General features: G+C 41.6%; 1 protein-coding gene and 1 long non-coding RNA gene across 4 annotated transcripts in view; both read left to right on the forward strand.

The window, feature by feature from the left end:
- LOC125287749 (NACHT, LRR and PYD domains-containing protein 3-like) overlaps positions 1-25107 on the forward strand; it is a 100172-nt gene that overhangs the window by 68505 nt on the left and 6560 nt on the right. Inside the window, exons 1-4 of one of the 3 annotated variants that reach the window (XM_048233756.1) lie at positions 13740-15169; positions 22391-22564; positions 23059-23232; positions 23660-23833. The exons of the other annotated variants lie outside the window; for them this stretch is intronic. Of the exons in view, the coding sequence (XP_048089713.1) occupies positions 13893-15169; positions 22391-22564; positions 23059-23232; positions 23660-23833 (1799 nt within the window). The 5' untranslated portion in view covers positions 13740-13892. Of the gene's footprint in view, positions 1-13739; positions 15170-22390; positions 22565-23058; positions 23233-23659; positions 23834-25107 lie in introns of those variants that run through there. 3 annotated transcript variants of the gene reach the window in all.
- LOC125287776 lies at positions 1358-13443 on the forward strand. Its single transcript, XR_007192414.1, has 3 exons — positions 1358-1441; positions 11742-11813; positions 13311-13443. It is a non-coding gene; the product is annotated as an uncharacterized LOC125287776 (long non-coding RNA).

Genomic DNA, 25107 nt, shown 5'->3' on the forward strand with positions numbered 1-25107 from the left:
TAGCTAGCTTTGTGGTTAGCTAGTCTATGCTGAGCCATAATTTAGCAATGGATAACGTCATACTGCAAATTGTAAAACATACGCTTTCAAAATAACAGGCCGGGGAGAGATGATACGTCTCACTGCTATAACTGTCACGCTATTAAAGAAATACATCTTCAGTCACATTGTCAAAAGTTAAAAGGACAGACAGTCAACTACACTGTAACAACGTAACGTAATTACTAGCTAATTCCGCTTCACTGTCGGCTTATTTAACAGCAGCAAAACTGGACATTGTTTTCACGAATTTTGTCATGCTTATTTGAGTTAAGAGAACTGATGGGGATGTTCTTTTAATTGTTATTCAAGCAATGTATGTCTCGTGACCAAATCACCATGAACACACTTCACTGATGATCTCACTCGCAGATAACTGGTTCTCTCTGCCCGACTCTGGCTGGATCAGCAGGTTGCAGGATGTGTGGCGTGTTAAACACGAGTGTTGCCAGCAGGGACGGTGTAGAGTGCCCTCTGGTGGACAAACTATACAACACCAACACTCATGACATGGTTGAAGGGTGTTTCGTTCGTTTTTATTTTATTTTTAAAATATTAATTTATCGGCCATTATAAATGCTGATGCCGATAGTTTGGAAAATGCCTAATATAGGCCGATAATATCGGCCCGTCTTGGTAGTGTATAGGTCTAATTGAGTGCCTGTCACTTTAAGACGTTTGAGGGAACCCTTGCAATTGTAACACAGTTGAAAGGCTGCTGATGTGTGGATGCAATTCATTATGTTTTCTACATAGTTAAAATAAAGGTTCGTACTTCTCCTTGGGACAAGCACTTTTGAATTTTGGAAAACACATCAGGATTTTGCGTGAGTGTCAGAGTCAATAAAATGAGCCCTTCAACGACAACAGCTGTACAGTAAGTAGGCTAAGCATGCTAAATTCGACATCCAAACAGTATTCTAACGTTAGCTTTGAGATACTGCTTGATTTCATAACTTAACTTAGTTTAGTCTCTTCAGTGTGGCCTACTACAGTATGTTGTGAAAAGACAGCAGCATGGTCACGATGCTAAGCGGATTTAATAGCAATTTAGCCAGACGTCTTCTATGCATTGCTTCTATGTGGCAACAACAATCCTTCAACAATCGCGGAATATTTTGTTAAATGCACATGCAGAGGAGTGGCAGCTGGCTCTGAGAGAGCAGGGAGGGGCAAGGAAAGGCTGCGGCGCGTAAAAGCGCAGCTCAATGGCAATGCAAGGATTTGATCTTATATTTAATTTAAATTAAATTAAATTAAACATAGAATATTCATCTGTGGCGGCCGATTTTTATTTTGTGGCGCCCCGCCACAGATAGTCAATGTATGGGAAACACTGCAGGACCTTCCTCTCAAGTCAAACTCACTCAGAAGGAAAAGGAGCTCCAGACATCCATGTCTCGTAAGTGTATATTTACTTTGATTATGTGCGTGTGTGTGCGCGTGTGTGTGTGTGTGTGTGTGTGTGTGTGTGCGTGTGTGTGTGTGTGTGTGTGTGTGTGTGTGTGTGTGTGTGTGTGTGTGTGTGTGTGTGTGTGTGTGTGTGTGTTTCCAGACGTGATGGACTCTGATCCAGATGGGAAGAAGAAGAGGAGCAGAGACTCCAAAGTGGGCGTGTCTTCATCTGACTCTGACAGGTCCGTCTTTATGGAGGGCAAAACATATTTAATATGGAAACCAGTATGTGACAAAAACTACAGAGTTGAGCAGTTAACCTCAGTTACTCACTACCTCTTTGATGTGGTAGTGTTGGAGTGGAGGTTTGGATGTGACTATAAGACACTATAGTGTTGGAGTGGAGGTTTGGATGTGACTATAAGACACTATAGTGTTGGAGTGGAGGTTTGGATGTGACTATAAGACACTAGGGCTGGGCGATATGGACCAAAACTGATATCCCGATATCAGGGGCGGAGCTCGGGTATTGTGTGAGGGGGGGCGGGAGATGTTTGGGCCCCCCCCTCACTGATTGTTGCAGTAACCCGCACTGTCGCGTTGGCTTGCACTAGCGTAATTTCACCAACCTTTCCATTCACACATGTAATATGCAGTAGCCAACCAACCAAAATATTTAATATATGTTTATTCCAGGAAAAATAAAAAATAAAGCCTTTGATCATAGCTCCCTATTCCGGTCAAACAAACAACAACTTTGCTCAACAACTTCAACTCATTTAGCATGTTAAAGGGACAACAACTATCCCATCCTTTTTAAAGAAAAGAAACGTAAATGAAAACAATATTCCATAGCCCTTGCCTAACAGAAAATTGTGAACTCAAGAACGTTAAAAAGTTGGCCCACTTTTAAGAATTTCTCAACAAAGGAAAAAACAGAATAGCTTTACAGGTCTAAAAGGACATGCACACTGCAAAAACATTTAATCTATTTTGAGTTTCAGCATTCTCTCCTTCATGTTTGCAAATCTGTCAATAACTTTATCCTTATTGACCTCAATGTCTCTCTCGATACAGAGGAGCTTAAGTCTGACAGCGGCGACTCACCCATGGTGGAGCGCAAGATGAGTTTCAGTCGGCTAAAACTTCTCTCTGCCTTCGCGACTGCTAATTGGAATCGTCAAGTAAATCACGATAAAGAATGGCAAGATTAGGAAAAGCCCGATCCATGTAGTTTATGATGAGAAATGGGAGGATTCTGTGGGTGTTTAAATGCATGCACAGCTCACTGTACATTGCACAAAATGTAACAAATTCATTAACCACTTTCACGGCATTGGATAGATCCTGTGAATAAAAGTCCGCAAGCTCTAACTTTTTCAGGCGATCAGAGTAAAATGTTTCGGGTTCAGAGCAGCAAATTTTCCAGCCATTCTCTTGAAATCTGCAAATCGATGTTCAAACTGAGAAACAAAGACGCCAAGTATGTAGTAAAACACATCGACTCTGAATCTGTCCCTGCTGTCTTCTAAAATCTCATCTGCGTGTTCATCTGAACACAAACGCTTTTTTCTTACTTAACTCTTCCCCTATCAAAATCGGTAGTTCCCTCACACAGTATAGCCAGCTCTCTGGCTGTGTTAAACAGACAAAAACTATGCCTAACCCAGCCTACATATATTTTTATTGAACATTTAAGTAGTAAACAATTCCGAATGGATATGTGGTCAATAAACTGTATTTAAAAAAAAAAAAAAAAAATCCTACCAGTGGGGGGCCCCCCAAGCCGCGAGGCCCTGGGTTGTTCGCGCCGCAGCCCCCCCCCCAAATCTCCGCTACTGCCCGATATTTTGGGGCTGATTGGCGATATATGATATCTATATTTTAAACAGAAAGAGCTAAGTGTTTCATATTCACTCAACATGACAATTATGATAACACAACCAGCTTTAATTAGACTGATTTCATACTGCTCTAACACAGCTGTGCAATAAAGTGTAAACAATAACATATAGGCCTACCAATACCAATAGGCATAGGCTAAAGCTGCTCTGATAAAGCTGTGCAAATAACAAGACCAATAGGTCGAGCCTGACTGACAACACAGGTACTGCACAATGCAATATTTTGGACACAAAAGTATTGCAGTAGCCTACTGCAGAAAAAAACTGATTTCTTGTCACACAATGCAGTTTTTTTTCCGTAAGGGTTAATAGGGCCTACAGTGATGGCCAAAAGTATTGGCACCCATGCTAAAGTTGACTGAAAAGAGGAATATAAAATCATCTTTTGGAAATTGATCTTAATGCCTTAAATGAAAAATGAGGAAATATCTAACCTTTAAGGACACCAATTTTCTTAGTGAATGAATAATGTATCATAAATAAATAAATATTCTTCCTTAAAATACAGGGGTCATAAGTATTCCCACCCCTATGATAAATTCCCATAGAGACAGGCAGATTTTTATTTTTAAAGGCCAGTTATTTCATGGATCCAGAATACTGTGCATCCTGATAAAGTTACCCTGGCTTTTGGAATTAAAATAGCCCCACATACCCTTCACCAAACCTAGAGATTGGCATGGGTGTTATTTCAGTTAGCCTATTAGCTGGTTTGATGCTCATTGAGCTCAATGCAAATCAAACCAGCTAATAGGCTAACTGAAATAACACCCATGCCAATCTCTAGGTATGGTGAAGGGTACAGTGGGTCCCAGTTAAGTTTGGACGGGTTCCTTCAGGAATCACGCACCCCATTTTCTCAGCAGAAATGGCACAAACTGCAGTTGACAACCACAAGGTGTCACTTTGGAGTTCTGCCACTACTATTTTGATACGACTTGACTTACTGCTTCCATGATGCATTTTCCAAGTCAGTAGAACAATCAGAGAAAGCTGACTTATAGTATGAAAGTTACTTATAGATTTGATAGTGTAATGATAAGCGCATGAGACTTTCAGCGGGGGCACGGGAACTTAAATTGATCACGGTAGTTTAAGCTTACACTTGACAAAACATTCTAATATGAAAATGTAGATGCAATTGTTGTAAGATGGTGCAGCTCCTTTAAGAAAGCACCGTGTGCAGGGATGGAGAGAGAGAAAGCGAGAGGGGATATGTGTTAGAACTTAGATGCGTGTGGAAAGTGCTGTTGAGACTGGAGCGAGTCATATTCAAAATAATGGAAAAAATAAATCCGCAGATAAAACCAATTAGCTCATTCATTGCAACCGCAGCATGCCTGCTTGCCGACGTTCAAACGAAAAAGATATCAAAGCACCTTTTGCGTTTGAATGTAGCACGAATTTAAACAGCTTGACAAATGATTTAGCTAATTGATTATAGCCTGTACAGCAATTGTTGAACATTTACCTGTACAAGTACATTGTTAGCCTACAGACCAATTTCCATAGTGCACATCTTATCAACAGTTTGAATGTCGTGTGTGTTTCTGCATTGACAAATACCGTTCAGCACAATGATTCATGCCCAATTAATTTCCCCTGTGTTCGCCTTTGTTACACTATTTGGTTTCTTGATGTAGCCTATGATAAACACCATATGGCCAAATATGTGACTCAGCTAATGTTATAGGCTATACAATTTCCCCTCTTAAAGACAAGCTGGTGTAGCTTATTAGACTAGGCTACTATTAAAATGCACCGACGGTAGCCTTGGCTATGTGTAAAGTAAGCTATCGCATGATTTCATGCACGTAAGTTCATGCATCTGTCAAGTTCGTACAGGGCCTCGCACCCCCTTGCGACGGCCCTGCAGCTCCTCCTAAGACAGCGAGGAAAAAGTTAAAATACGCTATAAACCCGGGAAAAGTTGACAGGTTTGTTTCGGTCCCAGTGATTATTTGTGAAATTGTGCAAACGACAGCCTTTTCAAGGCATTTCAAGGAAGGAGTCGTAGCATGCAAGCTCCCAAATTGTCCCAGTAGACAGAAGGCATCAATAGCCTAAATTGTTGGGACTGGGGAGGGTCATGCGTTTTTTCTCAATCACTTTGGAGGGTCATAGAAAAATGTCTTGCTGGCGAGGGAGGGTCACGTCTTTTTTGACTAACGCTCCCAAAACTCCTCCGGTAGCCCCTTAAATAAATAACGAACAGTCCCTAATTGATTATAGTCTGTAGGCCTACACCAGCCATTGTTGAACATATACCTGTACAGGACATTGACAGTAGCCCAGCCTAACAAGCAGATGTTGCAAAAAAGACGCAATTAATCAGAAATAAATAATGTAATCTGCATCGCTTTATTTAACAAACTGCAAGCAACAAGAGGGTTGAGTTCGCTGTGAGGCCAAACCCAAGAGCAGAGCCTATCTGTTAAGGCACTCGATAGTCTATAACGAGTGTGTGCGCCTGGAAAGACAATAGAAGATGCTTTCTGAATAGCACAGCGAAGACGGCTCTGGTCATCCCATACCCTCCCCCCACTTCCTGTAGCCTACCATTATGACTTTGCCGTTTTGGGACATTAAGCTTTTTTCACGTTAAGCCCCCCTCCCCCACCCCTTCTTTCACAAGCAGTGGGGGAGCGCAGGGCACAAAGTAACACTTTTTGGTAGACAAAGGAGGGTTCTCCGCGCTTCTGTCGTTTGGCCACAATCCGGTGCAACCAGGCCAGGACAGATATTTTAGAGCAGGGGTGTCAAACTCATTTTCATAGAGGGCCACATCAGAGCTATGGTACGTAGGCTATACCCACCCACCCCCACCCCCGCAAAAACAAATTCACGCGTGTACAATATTTGTCTGTTTCCCGGTTTTAGGTCCGTGCATTGCAAAAAAAGTAGCCTACATAGCATAACAATATCCACATGCAATAATACAACAACAACGTCTACGATGACCTATTCATTTGGACAAATTGATACAGCCCTATAGCTAAAGTTACCTTTAGTTTTGTTCTAGCGTACCGTGACGTCTGGCTTTAAACAGCTGTAATCTAACGTTCTGACAAGCACACCAATTGCCTACCTTGTTCTTGCCCATCTGGAATAACTCCTCTAGCTTTGCTGTCTCCATCCTTTCTGTTTTCGTTGTTTAAACTTGTGATATCCATAACTAGTGAATTAGCCCAACATTGTGTGCTGATAACCATATATAGATAGCCGAGTAAAAGAAAACAACAAGTAGCCTAGTTATGTGCCTGCGTGTGTATTCTGTCTTTAAAGTTTAATAATGTTCTGCACCTATTACTAAAGAATAAAGAAAATTAAGAAGACATCTGAGCTGCACCGGCCTCTCCTTCTCTCTAACACTTTTTGGCTTTGGCTAAATATTTCTAAAATCATTTGAGTTTCACTAGTCACATGTTTTAACAAGCAACACTTCTTATTGAACTAATAACAGACGTGCATATTTTTGTATTGCAATCATTGTCAAAGCCTGACAGTTCACAAAACTAGCTAAACTAAACAGTATTTTTTATTGCAATCATTGTAGCCCTGTATACTCCCTGTATGCGCTCATTATAAAGAACGTTTAACGTGTCCCAAAAACAGCTATCAATTAATCACCAAACGTCTTATAAACAAGTATTGCCAGGAGCAACACCTTGCAAAAAATGATAACAATAGGCCTAGGCCTTTATATGGCTCTGCTCCTGCCTAGATTCAAACTCAGAACTGCCTGAAAGTTGCAGACCTGTTCTGGATATACGTGCATTAACCCACTCGACCGTCAGACAACGCTATCTGCTTTGAGTAGCCTATTGGGTAGGAATGTAGCCTACACTGGTTGCTGTGGCACAGTCTTGAGTGACCGAATTCGTTTTCCTTTGTCATATGAATGCTGTCATTTTGTTAACATTACTGTTAAGGAGATGCTGTAGGCAAAGGCTATATTTCAACCTCATTAGTGTAGTAAAAAAAATCAGAACTATTCACAAGGTTTCTGGGCAGCATATTTATGTTCTGTTAGCAAGCAAACTTCTCATGACTACCGACAAAGTACTGCCAGCTGACGAAGCTCTCATTTTAAAACATTACTGAGAGACAGGCACTGTACAATCAAGAAATCTTGCCACTGAATCCAAAACTATGTTTAACATTATGTACAAAGCTTAGGCTACAGTGGACTAGCATGTTGCAGGGGCTGCTAAAAACACAGAGAAACGCACTGAAAACTTGGCCATCACAGCCCTTGCTGTCGAATGCGCCGTCCGGTTCGACCGTGGAACGTCACAGCAGACTATGCTGCCCCCAAGCGGCTGCAGTTATACTTACATTTCACCCAGCTGCGTGAATCACCTTGATCGTGAATGAAGTGTAAATTTTTAACTGGGACCCACTGTATGTGATGATGTGGGGCTATTTTAATTCCAAAGGCCAAGGTAACTTCATCAGGATGCACAGTATTCTGGATCCATGAAATAACTGGCCTTTAAAAATAAAAATCTGCCTGTCTCTATGGGAATTTAACATAGGGGTGGGAATACTTATGACCCCTGTATTTTAAGGAAGAACATTTATTTATTTATGATACATTATTCATTCACTAAGAAAATTGTTGTCCTTAAAGGTTAGATATTTCCTCATTTTTCACTTAAGGCATTAAGATCAATTTCCAAAAGATGATTTTATATTCCTCTTTTCAGTCAACTTTAGCATGGGTGCCAATACTTTTGGCCATCACTGTAGATGACAAGCAAATGTATGATGCCCTAGACATGTGTGACTTGCTATCGATAACTGTCACGTCCCAGTCTAGGGGTTTTGTGGGACACGAGCAAAAGATAAGAGACGGCCAAAAATGGAAAGTAACTGCGGAGCATTAAGTCAAAAATATTTATTTTACAAAAAAATATAACAATAAAAAAAAATATGTGTGAACGAAAAATAAGGCTGCCCAAACGAAAGGCCTCAAAAGTAGGCCCAGGTAATCACCAGCCTTTTTCTGGAATCATAACAAAATGATGCCCCCAACTGCTCGCGAGTTCCCGCATGCATATTGTAATGACGAAGTGCAGTGACGAAGGAGGTCAAGCGCTGGACTGACCAATCGGAAGCCAGGCTACAGGACGCCCTTAGCAACGTTGACTGGGAGATGATCAAGACGAACTCTGCTGACATCAATGAGTTTACGGAAGTATCATTGAGTTACATCAATATGCTAACTGATTCCATCATCCCAACTGTAAAGATCCGAAGCTTCCCTAACCAGAAGCCATGGGTGGATAGAGAAGTGAGAACGGCATTAAAGACACGCACCATGACTTATAATGCTGGGCTTATTTCAGGGGATATGACGGATTACAAAGCAGCATCTTATAGTTTCATTAGAGCTATTAAAGATGCTAAGCGGCTATAGAGACAGAGTTGAAGCTGATTTCTTGGAGGGTGATCCAGCACGCAGTGTGGAAAGGACTCGAACCATCACTGGCTTTGAAAGAAAGTCCTCTCCTATGATGAATGTGAGTAAAGCCCTCCCTGATGAACTTAATACTTTTTATGCTCGCTTTGACATGAAAAACACAGACTATATTGGACTAGCTGCAGCATGTGAAGCAAATGAGGATGCACCTTTCTGTGTCTCTGAGGTCGATGTGAGCAATGCCTTTAGGAGGGTAAATTGTAGAAAAGCTACTGGACCGGATGGAATTTCTAACAGGGTTTTGAAATCCTCATGCTGCTCAGTTAGCTCCTGTGTTCACTTAAATCTTTAACACATCATTGGCTCAAGAGACAGTTCCTACTTGCCTCAAGCAGTCTGTTATTGTTCCAGTACCGAAAAACAAAAGTCCATCATGTCTGAATGACTACCGCCCAGTAGCCCTGGCGTCAACAGTGATGAAGTGTTTTGAGAAGCTTGTGAAAAACATTATCTGCTCATCCCTCCCTGCCTCCCTCCGACCCCCTCAATTTGCTTACAGAGCCAACAGGTCTACAGAGGATGCCATCTCAAACCTCATGCACACCACCTTAACCTGGAGGAGGGGAATGGGAATTATGTGAGGATGCTGTTCATTGACTTTAGTTCAGCATTCAACACGATAGTACCTCTCACCTTGGTCACAAAGATGAAGGCCTTAGGACTGAACACCACCCTGTGTCACTGGATATTTGACTTCCTCACCAACCGTTCACAAGTGGTTAGAGTGGGGGGTCTGACATCTGACTCATTAACCATCAGCACTGGTGCTCCCCAAGGCTGTGTTTTGAGTCCACTGCTGTACAACATCTACACACATGACTGCAAAGCCAACAGTAGTCATACCTCCATCATCAAGTTTGCAGATGACACAGTGATCTTGGGCCTGATTAGTAACAACAATGAACAGTTCTACTTGGATCAGGTTGATGAGGTGGCACAGTGGTGTCAATCTAACAGCTTGACACTGAATATCAATAAAACCAAGGAAATGGTAGTGGATTACAGAAGGCAGCAACAGAACTACAGTTACACCCCATTAATGATCAGCGGGCAACCTGTAGAGAGAGTCACAAGTTTTAAATACCTTGGTGTCCACATTACTGAAGACTTAACATGGACTGTTAACACTCAATATGTTCTGAAGAAGTCCAGACAACGACTCTTCTTCCTCCGTCAGCTAAGGAAATTCAAAGTTTCTACATCCATCATGAAGGCCTTCTACACTTCAGCGGTTGAGAGTGTTCTAACTGGTAGCATCATCACCTGGTATGGGAACTCCACAGTTAGAGATTGTAGTACTCTGCAGAGAGTAGTGGCTCAGCTGAAGCGTACTATAAGAACTCAACTCCCTGCTCTACAAGATATCTATTCCAGAAGAGTACTCCTAAGAGCCCAAAAGATTCTGAAGGACTCTTCTCATCCTAACAATGGATTATTCCTACCGCTGAAATCAAGAAGACGCCTATGTAGTCACAAAGCCAGAACTGAGAGACTCAGGAGAAGTTTTTTATCCCCAGGCCATCCAAACTCTGAACTCACACTATACTGACTTTGCACACATTCACTCCTCAGCACTCTCAAACATTTCCCAACTCTGAACTCACACTTTTACTTTTACTGACTTTGCACACATTCACTCCTCAGCACTCTCAAACATTTCCCAACTCTGAACTCACACTATACTGACTTTGCACTCATTCACCTCAGCATCACTGTCATCACCATACATATAGCACACACACACACACACACCTACAAGACTTTTAGCACTTTTACATCCCTCTCCCTATGCTACAGACCTTTTATTTATTTTCTTATTTCATCAGCTTCTCCAACACACAAACACACACACACACATATCTGACTTTCTCCAACATATTGCACACTGCCCCTCCCCACATACACTATTTTGCACACTTTTTATTTATTATTTTTGATTTCTCCTCCATCTACCCATGTCCTTGATTACCTAGCTTTTCTAAACTTAATCTACTAAACCCCTCTTCTACTGCACTTTTACCCCCATTAATAATGCACAAATAGGCTGACACCAGATATAATTTCACGGCATTTCTTACTTCCAGTAACTATATGCATGTGACAATAAACTTCCTTGTATCCTTGTATCCTTGTATGAACTGAGCCTAGCTGGTTCAGTACCGTAAACTCCCATAGTGCTGTGCAGCGCGCGCGTGTGTAGATGTTCTACAGTTAGTTAGAGTGTTCAGAACTGGTTTGGCTGGTGTGTGTTCTAGATACAGCCTAAAGCAGAGGTTTAGTACTGGGGCATAAGGGCCAGGTCTGGCCCGGCATTATGTGTTCATGTGTCTGAGTTTGTTGTCAATAAAACTACAGAAAACGATTATGAGACAAAACATTGTGGTTTGTTACAATATCCTTTTAATAAAACAAGCGTGTAGGTCTTCTCCCTGACGACTTTAGATTTTCTATATCGCTAAAACAACGCAAGCACCCACCCCATAAGTGTATGTAAATTAGCTACAGTATGTGCCAAAAATTACATTTCACAACGAAAATTCTCGGTCTAACTGTCATATATTTCAAAAATATATGTCGTAATCGTAATACTGATATATCGCCCAGCTCTAAGACACTAGTGTTGGAGTGGAAGTTTGGATGAGACTAGAAGACAGGAAGTGAAGGTGTGTATTTTACATCTGTTTTTTATGATATGCATGATTTTCTTATTTAGTTATAAATTGCATAATGTTATTTCCAGTGTTCATTTGAAATAGTGCACCATGCACAAATGGCCTTTCTTAGGCCTTTCAAGTTGCTACAGCCATCATATGTGTGTGTATACTGCAGTGTGTGTATGTGTATATGTATTGATCAGTGTGGTCTTTCTGAGGGAGATGTGAGGACACTCACCTTTTAGTGTCATGTTGTGTTAACAGTGTCCAGCAGGGGGCGTCAGGCACAGCGTCCAAGAGGACTGACAAGATGCAGAGGGACTCTGTAGAACACAGGTGAGATCATGGATCAGGGCATTCTGTCAGGCAGTCCCCAAAACCCTCTACAAAACACCTTTGCTTGGTCAGATTTAATTATGTTGATTTCAGAAGCCCACTAGAACCAGGTATGGTCCGATACTGATACCGATACTGGCATTGGGGATCGGGCCAATCCTGGGCCCATATACTCGTACTCATAAATAATCACCAATACCACCCAACCGATACCACCTCATTACACCGTTGCCCCTAAATCATAGTAGCTTAGCTGCTGCTCTTAAGAAACTGCCACTGTGCTTCATGTAGCCTGTCCGGGGATAAGTCGCCTACAAAACAAACTCTGTGGAGTTTCCGTTTCAGTATGATACATCTAATTTGCATAATGTTTTGTTAGCTTACATTTTGTCAATTTTACTGAGAAATATGTCACCCTTTCCTGCCTCAACTCCAGACCGTAACGTTAGTCGGATCATTATATGCTCCAAGACCGAAGTCAGCACCCAATTCACTTCAACTGTAGGTCATGAGCAACAGGCAGATGCAAGACATATTGTGCGAGAAATCACTGTTTTTTTTAAGTGGCCAATAGCGTAAACAATGCATAAGTCTCCTTCACTGACTGCTTTGGCAGCAATCAGTAAACGCACTCTGCGGCAGTAGCACTAGTACTCTCTCACATACTTGCTCTCACTCGACCCACACACTAAGAGCAGCCACACCACCTTTACAGTCTCTACAGTCTAGGGTGATGGGTGATTATGTTTTTTGTGAGAGAGTGCAAAATAGTCTAGTTAATAATTTGTTGGATGATTTGCGATTAATAATTTGTTGGATGATTTGCGATAATATAATAGTCTAGTTAATAATTTGTTGGATGATTTGCGATAATAAAATAGTCTAGTTAATAATTTGTTTAATTAAGATGTGGAGACAGTGCCAGTGTGGAGGCTTTTAGACAAAATTGTTTATTTATTTTTCTTTTGAAATATCCTGCTAGTTTATATTTTATTTGATATTCATTATTATTTATATTTACTTTAGGCTTATTGTAACAACCATGAAACATGTTCCAATTCATCGCAATTTTATGGTAGTTATTTTGTGGTAGAAATATCAATATCGGTACTCGTTATCAGCAAGTACACAAATGTAATGGTATCGGTTCATGCCTAAGAATGGGTCTTCTGAACAGTCAGTGCATTCAATGTTACTGTAACCAATGACATTTATTCTGTTTATGTGTTGCATGTAAAGGAACCCGTATGTCTTAATAATGAGCATATGAGTCAAATAATCTCTACTGTCTGCCAGCCCCCTGCAAACCATCTCTCCATGTATGCCAGTGTGTGTTAGTGTACAAACTCCCTGCATGTTCACATTACATTACAGTATGAGCCTTTTCACATTACATTACTTTAATCGTTTTAAATTAATTCATATGCATTCTGAATCTAGCAGGGCTAATGTAGGAATATTGTGATGATACTTTGTGTGATTCTGTCATTGATCCAGATGGACACCAGAGGAGGCAGAGGTCTATGAGAAATTCCGATCTACATTGAAGAGCACGTTTCAGCATCTGGTTGAGGGAATACCTAATCAGGGGAGAATCCAGACTCCTCCAAGAGATCAACACAGATCTCCACATCACAGAGGGAGGAGGAGGGGTCAATAATGAACATGAGGTCAGACAGATAGAGAGAGCATCCTGGAGAGAAGCAGCACGAGGCAGACCAATCGAATGCAGTAACATCTTTAAACCCTTATTGGACGATGAACAATCTGATGAGTCTGATGATACATCTGATGAATGTGATGAAGCGTCTGATAAATCTGATCACAGACAACACAAACCCTTCAGAACAGTGCTAACAAAGGGAGTGGCGGGCATTGGGAAAACAGTCTCTGTGCAGAAGTTCATCCTGGACTGGACTGAAGGAAAAAACAATCAGGATGTCCACTTCATATTTCCTCTTCCTTTCCGAGAGCTGAACCTGATGAAGAACAAGAAACTCAGTCTGGTGGAGCTTATTCAACACTTTTTTCCCAGAAATTAGAGATTCAAAAATCTTCACCAGCTCAAAGCACAGAATCATGTTCATCTTTGATGGTCTGGATGAGTGTCGACTTCCTCTAGATTTCCATTCAAAGCTGAGTTGTTGTGATGTGACAGAGCCAGCCTCAGTGGACGTGCTGCTGACAAACCTCATCAAGAAGAATCTGCTTCCCTCTGCTCTCCTCTGGATCACCACCCGGCCAGCAGCAGCCAGTCAGATCCCTCCTGAGTGTGTGGACCAGGTGACAGAAATAAGGGGATTCAATGACCCACAGAAAGAGGAGTACTTCAGGAAGAGAGTCAGTGATGAGAACCTCGCTAACAGAACCATCACACACCTGAAGTCATCCAGGAGCCTCTACATCATGTGCCATATTCCGGTCTTCTGCTGGATTTCAGCCACTGTGGTAGAGAGAACATGTGAATCAGAAATGCCAAGAACTCTCACTCAAATGTACACTCACTTCCTGATCATTCAGACAAGCATAAAAAATACCAAGTACACAGAGAGAAAAGAGACAGATGAAGAGATAATTTTCAAACTGGGGAAACTGGCTTTCCAACAGCTGGAGGAAGGCAATCTGATCTTCTATGAGGAAGACCTGAGAGAATGTGCCATTGATGTCACAGAAGCATCAGTGTACTCAGGAGTGTGTACTCAGATCTTCAGAGAGGAGTCTGGGCTGTACCAGGGCAAGATGTTCAGCTTTGTGCATCTGAGCATCCAAGAGTTTCTTGCAGCTTTATATGTGTTCCTCTGTTTCAGAAATATAGAGAGAAGCATGACTGACCAACAGCAAACCTCTCAGCTCTCTGCCCTATTCAGAGCTGCAACACTGCAGGACCTACACAAGACTGCAGTGGACCTGGCCTTACAGAGTAAGAACGGACACCTGGACCTTTTCCTCCGCTTCCTTTTGGGCCTGTCACTGGAGTCCAATCAGAATCTATTAATGCACCTACTGCCACAGACAATACGTCAACCACAGAGCTCAGAGCAAACTGTCCAGTATATCAAACAGAAGATCAGCGATCAAAGTAATTCAGGCAGAAGGATCAACCTGTTCTACTGTCTGAATGAACTGAATCACCATTCTGTAGTGGAGAAGATTGACAGGAGCTCAGGAACTCTGTTTGTAGACACACTCATACCAGGAGAGTGGGAGACTAGGAGATTTACATTTAAGATTCCAGAGGAGCAGCTGGATGAGTTTGACCTGCAGAAGTACATAAAGACACCAGAGATTGATCAGACTGAACTCCTCAGTCCAGATGAAGTTCTTCAGAGGCTGGTTCCAGTGGTCACATCAGCACTGTAAGTAAACCTGTAATCTGGGACATTGTGTGTGCAGGACACCCTATGATCAGGGCCACCACAATGACAATATCCTGTCATCCCAAATGCCACTCTAGTAATGAGCTTAGAGCTAATTTTTAGTTTAAATTTAGTTTTGCTTCTGATGTTTGGTGTTGAGATTTGCAACAGTAAAGATAATGCAAGTGTCAAAATCTAGTAGATTCTTAAACCCATGAAATAGAGGGAGAGCAGATAGCTAACAAACGTTCAGAAAAAGTCCTGTTGGCAAATTTGAGGAAAAGTCGGTGAAGGGGCTATTTCACACAGTTTGAGGGTGCTGAATTCAAATATTTTGTTTACCAAGCTCAATTTGAGTTTTAAGCTTGCTAATTAGCATAATTAGCATAATTCACATACTTTTTGGTTTTGCCATCGGATATCATAGGAATTGCAAAAATAAGGCATTAATATACTCTTTATGTATCAGATACAGTATGTTGTAGGACAGGACAGGAATTACCCCAATGAACCTCAAGTAGCAAATGAAAATAAGCTAAAATTAAAATATAAATAGAAATAATAGCTAAAATTCAGTATGACGTTTAGAAGCAAAATAGATTCCTTGATAATAAATTGGTAGAATAGTAGGTGACTGCTCATTTTTCTGTAGAAATTACTTTGTCACTAACTATTATGAACAGTTGTCAGTCTTTACAGAGGATTTACACTGTATTTTTTTTTTTTTTACTGTAAAGGCGACTGTGCTTGCCTAGTTAAAAGCCATGCAAAAAATGGAAGAGTGTGCATGTTTGTTGTTTGCTGAAGAGTGCTATGGAGATTGCATTATTTGCAAAAGATTTAGACAAGATATCCTTTATAGTGCAACAAAAAGAAACATTCTCTAGTGCATCATTACTGCATATGATGCTGAATGGGAAGTGAACTTAGGACAAATCCTCAGCTATGAACTGATTAATGTCCCTGTGCTGTAGCTATTGCAGATAGTGATGGTTATTTGTGAAGTGATAAGTCTATCCTCACTCAAGTGATGTCTAGCAATGTGGAATGTCCAGTAGTGATCACTGCAAAAACTGCTCATTCAACACTGGTAATAGAGACTCAAGATCTAGTTATGTCTTTAGGACACCCATCTGACTGCAGCACATTTAAGAAGTATGCAGGAAAGTTTGTATGAAACGTTTGTATTGTTATTTGATATTTGTTATGTGGTAGCAAATTATGTTGACTATCAAAGAAATAGACCTAATGTAGGAATGCACACAGATATTGCAACAGATACGCTCAGGCCAATCCAAACTTTTCTCATCTGTTGTTCCTCATTGGTGGAACACACTGCCAGTTCCTACAACGGCAGGGTCATCCCTCTCCATTTTCAAAAAACTCCTGAAGACCCAGCTCTTTAGAGAACATCTCTCGTAGCACTACTTACAACTAGTCTTGCTGATCCTAGCACTTACCACCCGTCTTGAACTGACACTCAACTGTTTAAAAACAGCACTCACTGATGCACTTATTCTTACTGTACTCAACCGTTTTTAAATTGTCCTAAAATTGTTGAGAGAATTGCTTTAAAACTTAACTGTTACCATGTTGTTAGTCGCTTTGGTTAAAAATACGTCAGCCAAATGTAATGTAATGTAATAATGGTGTAGGCCTATCTAATTAAGACCCGGTTGAAACGTACTTATTAAATAACACTGGGAGCAAAGAAGACTATCTTCACTTTTTTCCCTTTGCAACTGTCAAAGAAATCCCATAAACACAGGAAGGCCTAGGGTATCCTACCTAAAGATTAGGTTCTTCTGCATAGCATTAAGTGATTTGCATGCAATACTTTGAACACTGACCTTGATCTAGCCTACTTTGGCTATTTAAAGGTAATTTATTGCCAAAACATCACACAATATAAATGAGCTATAACAAACAATAAAGGTCTTAATCACACACAAACTACTATTTTACTGACTACAAAAATAATAATTATGTAGGAAGTTTAGAAGTTTAAAACCGAGAATTGACCAAAAGTGCAACAAATTCAACACAAATGACTCAATATATGGAGGAGGCCTGCATCCTTTCTTTTCCAGATATTTTAGGATTTGGATATCATTTCAGTATCGTGTATATCAAGATATTTATGGCAGGTATTGTATGGAAGTCATAATTTTGGTATCGTGACAACACTATGACAGAGCCACTCTGTTTTCTAGATCAATGGCATATTAGAAGAGCACATTATCAAGCTCTAGTATGGAGGCAAGCACACATACCAAATCCAGTGTTACTAGAAGTAAAATGTTTTTTACTCGTCGGTTGTTGATGACGGTAGATGCAGTTCTGCATTAGGCTTATTCCCGCTATCTAAGTTCATATGTACTGTAGGATATATTCTGAGTTGAAGGTTATCTGTGCAACTTGTTATTGTGATGAAATGCATTAAACACCACGAGTGACTCACTATGTTAGCAATAAAAATATGGTTGTATTTTGATTAGAATTTCCGAGTTTATCGGAAATAACTGTAATCATGTTCCCATTACATATGTTAATAAACTATATTATGCTCAAACATGTAATTAGAGAACACTTTAATTTGTTTTTAGTGATTACTTTTGAAATCAACCCAATTTAGGGAAAAATAAGCAAAAATAATTGCTATTCTATGTTAAAATGCTGATTATGCGGCTTATAACTCAGAATTGAGCTTGGTAAACAAACTATTCAGAATCAGCACCCTCAAATTAGGTAAGAAGAGTGGTTTACCAACTTTTCCTCAAATTTGCCGTCAGAAGTTATCTTCTGTGAAGCTGCTCTCCCTCTAAAACAGTGAGGTGAGAAAGCAGATTTTATTCAGTGGTTTTGTTCTCCATTAAGCTACAGTCTGATCTCCACTCTCCAAAGATTTTATTCAATTTCAATTTATTGTGCTTATATAGCGCCAAAACATTACACATGTATCATGGCGCTTTACAGAATGTAGGCAATCAGAGAAAAAGAAAAGGAAGAAAGAAAGAAGGAAGGCCCATGGGTAACAGGGGTGAGGAAAAACTCCCTAGAATGATTTTATCACATCATCAGTAGTATCACCAACAAAAAATCAATACAGGAAAGCTTGCATTTCTGTGGCTTTTTCTTAGTGAACATGTACATCACTAGGGCTGGATGATTTGCGATAATATCGCGATGTGATCAAACCCAATTTTATAACCGCAAATACTGCGATTGCACTCTGATCACGGATTGGCAACTGCGTGTGCAATATGCGACATCACCAAAGCCCATACCAGCTTGACTATAGTTGCCTTCTTCAAAGTGCAGTAGAGGGAGCTACTTTTGTTGAAAATGAATCTCTTCATTACCTTTTTGCTAGATTATTATCCCTGGTTCCTAGTTCCTTTCTCTTACTCCCCTGTGCTGCTACTCTCACTGGTAACGTTGTTAACTTCTCCAGCTGACTATTCTCAACTGTTTAGGCTACACAGCCATTCACTGCAACTTTCGCTGAAAACTTCATCTACAGTATCCAACTGATTTTTGGCTGTAGAGTACAGTGATAAGAGAATGCAACTGCCATATCTGAAGGGGATGGTGGTGCAAATATTTAATGTCACAGTTCCAATTAATTAATAGTAGACTTATATTATCTGTGAGTAGTTGACTAGTTGTGGTCTAACATTATCTTACCAAATAAGGTTCTTACATGCATGTTGCTATTTGCTGGTAGCGTTGCCTGTTTAAAGAGTTTTAACTCTGTGATTGATTTTGTAATGATAAGAACAAAGTTGTTCATTTACATGCATAAGTATTGAACTTCATTTGCACTGCAGTGTTGATGATACTTTAGTGAACACTGAGCTGAACGGTCATTCGACCGTGTTGCAAGATTGTTTTGACTCATAATGTGCACGGAGGGGAAGGAGGGTGTGTGTGTGTGTGTGTGAGACAACGAGACAAGTTGGCCTACCCTGGCTGTATCAGTTTTCTGACGCTGCATGTAGGTTAACTAATGTAAGAAGACCATGTGACATACTGTAGTAATGAAATAGAAACATAATGTGGCGGTCACATAAAGGGGCACAGATTTTATTTGAGGGGGCACTTGTTTTCAAGGCTGGAAGTTCAACAATTATACTAGCCTTTTGTGATTAAAATAATAATATGTTTTTCATATCAATTTAAGTATCACCTAATGTCATCATAACAAGGGCCTGGCTTCCAGGAAAGAACATTTATGTTTAAGAAGACACAAAGGGGCTTCGGCACTCAGGAGACTTCAGATAGTTCCTTATTCAGGTGCTCTTCTATGATGGGTCAAGTGAGAATCCAAGAAAGAAATTGCAGATGCACTCTGAGGTTGAAAAATTATTCAGGGCATATTGGCCTTCATCAGGGCATATGGCCGTAGCACATAGGCCCATGTGCTTTTTACCAGTTCTTGTCATGTTAAATTAATTTCAATTTCAATGTAATTGTGCTTATAGAGCACCAAAACATTACACATGTATTATAGCGCTTTACAGAGTGTAGACAATCAGAGAAGAGAAATAAAAGAAAAGAAAAGAAGGCCCATGGGTAACAGGGGCGACAGGGGCAGTAGAATGCAATAGTGAGGCCCATGGGTAACAGGACGGTAAGGTCTGTGGGTAACAGGACAGTAAGGTCTGTGTACATGACAAATGCATATGATAGTCGGGTGTAGAGAATAGAACATGGTGTTTAAAGCCACCTGAGGTGAAAGTTACAAGAGGTGGGATGATTACATATCCAGTATGATAATGCATTAATCCTAATTTAGTGTCAGAAAGTTCAAATAGTCCAGCGTTGGAATTGTCCAGGGGAAAAGGAGTTGTCAAAGGGCATGTGGTGGGTCGGCAGTACGGGCCAGGAATCCGGGCAGAGTTGTCATAGGCAGGTGATGGGTCGCTAGGCTGTACAGGCCAGGAATCCAGGTAGGGGGACAGTAGTAGGCGATGATAGGGCAGTCATAGGGGTGGGACTTCAGGTGAGATGGGTGAGATGAGGGCCAAGCACACAGATGGCTGATGACAGGTGATGATATACCTCATAAGTGAGCTAAGGGGGAAGAGATGTAGAGTGGGTTAGTTTTACTGAAAATCAAAATGGTTAATGTCAGTAAGTAATCAGTGGTACTATATATTGTTACAGTATATCATAGTGAGAATAGGCAAGAGAGGGAGAGTTGAGAGAGAGAGAGAAGGGGAGAGATGAGAGGGGGTGGTTGTACGGCGTGGCACATGAGAAGTCCATGACAGCACTATGCTATAGCAGCATAACTAAGGCATGGTGAGGGGTAGTCGACACCAGTGCAGGTATGGTCAGTCACCACCAAATTAAAGGCTTTTTAAATAATGTTGCAACATTAGAGTGCCTCTGCAATTTCTTTTTCAGTTTATGTTTAATTTAGGGATTTCTGGATATTCATCTATGTTTTACTACAGCTGAGTACACCACAGGGTGGCAACAACTCGAGATAGGAATCATGGCCGGATGTACCATCTCCCCACTTGCTTTTACAATGGCAATGGAGGTCATCATTAGGGCCTCAAAATGAGTAGTGTGTGGGGAGAAGTTGCAGGGAGGGCCACGCCTCCCTCCGATTAGGGCTTTCATGGACGACATGACAACCTTGACGTCAACCGTTCCATGCACCAACAGGTTGCTGGATAAGTTCAATAGTAATCTGCAATGGGCCAGAATGAAGGTGAAGCCAAGTAAGTCTAGGAGTCTCTCAGTTGTTAAAGGGAAGGTAATAGAGAAGAAGTTTGCTATAAATAAAGAGGTGATTCCCACAGTTCTGGAGAAACCAGTGAAGAGTCTGGGAAGGTGGTATGATGCAAGCCTCAGTGATAATCACAGGTTGAAGACTTGAGACAGGTCACTAGGCAAGGTATTGCAAAAATTGACAAGTTAGGGCTGCCAGGTAAGCTCAAGCTGTGGTGTCTGCAGTTTGGTTTATTGCCTCGGCTAATGTGGCCATTGACAGTTTATGAAGTTCCTCTCTCAAAGGTAGAGGAAGGTAGGTTTAAGTGTGCTAAGGTTAGATTGGAAATGACTCTTACTCAGTCCAAGGACCCAGTGGTGAGGAGAGTTGCATCCACGGTTAGTGCAGGGAGGAAGTGGAACCCAGAGCAGGCAGTTAAGCAAGCTCAGTCAGCATTGAGGCATAGGGATAATGGGCCATGAGCAGCATGGGCAGTGGCACTATTCAACACACACACCACACACACACTCTCTACTTTTGTGTGTATTTATGTGTGTATTTGAATGATGATGATGGAATGCAGTCTGGAGGAAACAGTGTGTGTGTGTGTGTGTGTGTGTGTGTGTGTGTGTGTGTTGGGGGCACAGTGATGAGTGAGTGAATTTTACACAATACTACAGTATGTGTGTGTGTGTGTGTGGGGGGCACTTTTGATTGTTGAAGTATGGTGTGTATGTGCATATTTCAATGCAGTATGGAGGAAACTGTGTGTGTGTGTGTGTATGGAACTCTTTAATTGTTCAACTATGGTGTGTACAGTATATGTGTATGTCAGTGACTCCCTGTGATGAGTGAATAATTATGACTTACAGTGTGTGTGTGTGTGTGTGTGTGTGTGTGTGTGTGTGTGTGTGAGTAGAGAGAGAGGGGTGAAGATAATGTTGAATGTGTTGTGTGTTGACTGAATGAAAAGTGGAATGCTGTGTTGGAGGACAGAGTGTGTGTTTGTGTGTCAGTGGCCATGCGGTGTGTTTTGTGTGTGTGTGTTTGCGTCTCTGTGTGTTTATCTCATTATGTGTCTTTGTGTGTGTGTGTGTGTGTGTGTGTGTGTGTGTGTGTGTGTGTGTGTGTGTGTGTGTGTGTGTGTGTGTGTGTGTACGCTACAACACCCCAAAACCACTGACTGCTGACTTTCTCCTTTCTGGCTCCCTGTAAAGTGTGTTTGTGTGTGTGTGTGTGTGTGTGTGTGTGTGTGTGTGTGTACGCTACAACACCCTGACCCTGACACCACTGACTGCTGACTCTCTCCTGTTGTTTCTGGCGCTCACTCTCCATGTCCATCTCATTTCCTCTTCTTTGTTGAGGCTTCACTGAGGCAATAACTGTGTGTGTGTGTGTGTGTGTGTGTGTGTGTGTGTGTGTGTGTGTTGTATAGTTAGAGGTACAGTATGTGAGTGTAATAATCAGATATGTCATCATGTGTCATGTTTCTCCAGGCTGTGGAGTTGTTCCCTCACAGAGAAGAGCTGTGCTGCGATAGCGTCAGCTGCCAGATCAAACTCCTGCAGTTTGAAGGAGCTGAACCTGAGTGCCAACAAGCTTCATGATGCAGGAGTTCAGCATCTCTCAGAGCTCCTCAAGAATCCCCACTGCAAACTGGAGAAACTACAGTGAGTCTGAACACACAACAACAGATCTGTGTGTGTGGGGAAAGCCCAGTGATGAGTGAGTGCTTGTGTGTGTTATAACCCTTGATATCTGTGTTTTTGTCTTTGTGTGTTTACCTCACATTATGTTTTGTGTGTGTGTGTGTGTGTGTGTGTGTGTGTACACTACAACACCCCGAAACCACTGACTGCTGACTCTCCTGTCTGGCTCCCTGTAAAGTGAGTGTGTGTGTGTGTGTGTGTGTGTGTGTGTGTGTGTGTGTGCACTACAACACCCTGACTCCACTGACTGCTGACTCTCTCCTGTCTGTCCCGTTTCTGGCGCTTACTCTCCACGCACGCCTCGTCTCCTCTTCTTTAGAGGCTTCATTGAGGCCTTAATACTGTGTGTGTGTGTCTGTATGAGTGTGTGTGTTTGTGTGTGAGTGTTGCATATTTAGAGGTACAGTATGTGAGTGTAATAATCAGATATGTCATCATGTGTTGTGTTTCTCCAGGCTAAGATGGTGTTCCCTCACAGAGAAGAGCTGTGCTGCGATAGCGTCAGCTGCTGGATCAAACTCCTGCAGTTTGAAGGAGCTGAACCTGAGTACCAATGAGCTTCATGATGCAGGAGTTCAGCATCTCTCAGAGCTCCTCAAGAATCCCCACTGCAAACTGGAGACACTAGTGTGAGTCTGAACACACAACAACAGATCTGTGTGTGTGGGGAGAACCCAGTGATGAGTGAGTGCTTGTGTGTGTGTCATTACCCTTGGTGTGTGTGTGTGTGTGTGTGTTTCTGTGAGCAGAGAGTTAGAGGGAAAGACTATGTTGAATGTGTTGTGTGTTGACTAAATGAAAAATGTGTGTTTGTGTGTGTTTGAATGTATGCATTACAATGTGTGTGTGCGTGTGTCTGTGTGTGTGTGTACGCTACTGACTGCTGACCCTCTCCTGTCTGTCCCGTCTTTGGCGCTCACTCGCCACACGCCTCGTCTCCTCTTCTTTGGTGAGGCTTCATTGAGATCTTAACAGTGTGTGTGTGTGTTGTATATTTAGAGGTACAGTATGTGAGTGTAGTAATCAGATATGTCATCATGTGTTATGTTTCTCCAGGCTGAGTGATTGTTCCCTCACAGAGAAGAGCTGTGCTGCGATAGCGTCAGCTGCCAGATCAAACTCCTGCAGTTTGAAGGAGCTGAACCTGAGTGCCAATGAGCTTCATGATGCAGGAGTTCAGCATCTCTCAGAGCTCCTCAAGAATCCCCACTGCAAACTGGAGACACTAGAGTGAGTCTGAACACACAACAACAGATCTGTGTGTGTGGGGAGAACCCAGTGATGAGTGAGTGCTTGTGTGTGTCATAACCCTTGGTGTGTGTGTGTATGTGTGTTTCTTTGAGCAGAGAGAGAGTTTTTCCCTCTTTGTTGAATATGTTGTGTGTTAAATGAAAAATGTGTTTTGTGTTTGTGTGCATTAGAGTGTGTGTGTGTGTGTGTGTGTGTGTGTGTGTGTGTGTGTGTGTGTGTGTGTGTACGCTACTGACTGCTGACCCTCTCCTGTCTGTTCCGTCTTTAGCGCTCACTCGCCACACACTCCTCGTCTCCCTCTTATTATGACCGCCAGCGCAATGGCGGTCATATAGGTTTAGTCAGATTTTTTTTTTTTTTTTTTTTTTTCTTTTTTAGCATGCCCAAATTTCCGTCAATGATTCCGGGACACTGAAAGACCGGGTACACCTAAACTTGGTGGACATGTAACCCCACATGGATAGCATGGAACCATCGTTTTTTCGTTTTGATCTGTAGCTCCCCAGCTGAATTGGACCCCGAAGGAGGGTAGGGCAGACACAGTTTTCTGTGAATATCTCGAAAACCGTAGGGTTTAGGAGGACCATTTTTTTTGTATGTTGATCTCAAGGGGCCATGTCAACCCATTCCATAACCACTCATTTCATGTATATAGCCACCTAGTTAAACACAAAAAAGTAAAAATGAGGTGGTGTAATTGAAGGTATCTGTGACCTAACATAGTCAAAACTGCACGAAATTGGAAGTGTAGGATCATTATGACACCCTCTGTATGCACGCCAAGTTTTGTGGAATTCCGTTCATGGGGGCCACACAATAAATTAATTTATGTTACTATACACCAACTGGCCTGTAGGTGGCGGAGACAGTTTTCTGTGAATATCTCGAGAACCGTGGGGCCTAGGAGGTCCACCTTTTTTTGTATGTTGGTCTTAAGGGGCATGTCAACCCATCCCATTACCACTTATTTCATGTATAGCCACCTAGTTAAAAATTAAAAAGCAAAAAAAATTAGGTGTTTTCATCTCAATATCTCTGGCTGACAAGGTCAAAACTGCACGAAATTAAAAGTGTAGGATCATTATGACACCCTCTGAATGCATGCCAAGTTTTGTGTACTTTTCGTTCATGGGGGCCTTACAATAAAATAATTTATGTGTACATTTAGTGACGATACACCAACAAGGATTCCAGGACACTGAAAGACCGGGGTACACAAAACTTGGTGGGCATGTACCCCACATGGATAGCAT

This window comes from Alosa alosa, chromosome 22 (genome assembly GCF_017589495.1).
Source record: "Alosa alosa isolate M-15738 ecotype Scorff River chromosome 22, AALO_Geno_1.1, whole genome shotgun sequence".
Classification (NCBI taxonomy): domain Eukaryota; kingdom Metazoa; phylum Chordata; class Actinopteri; order Clupeiformes; family Clupeidae; genus Alosa; species Alosa alosa.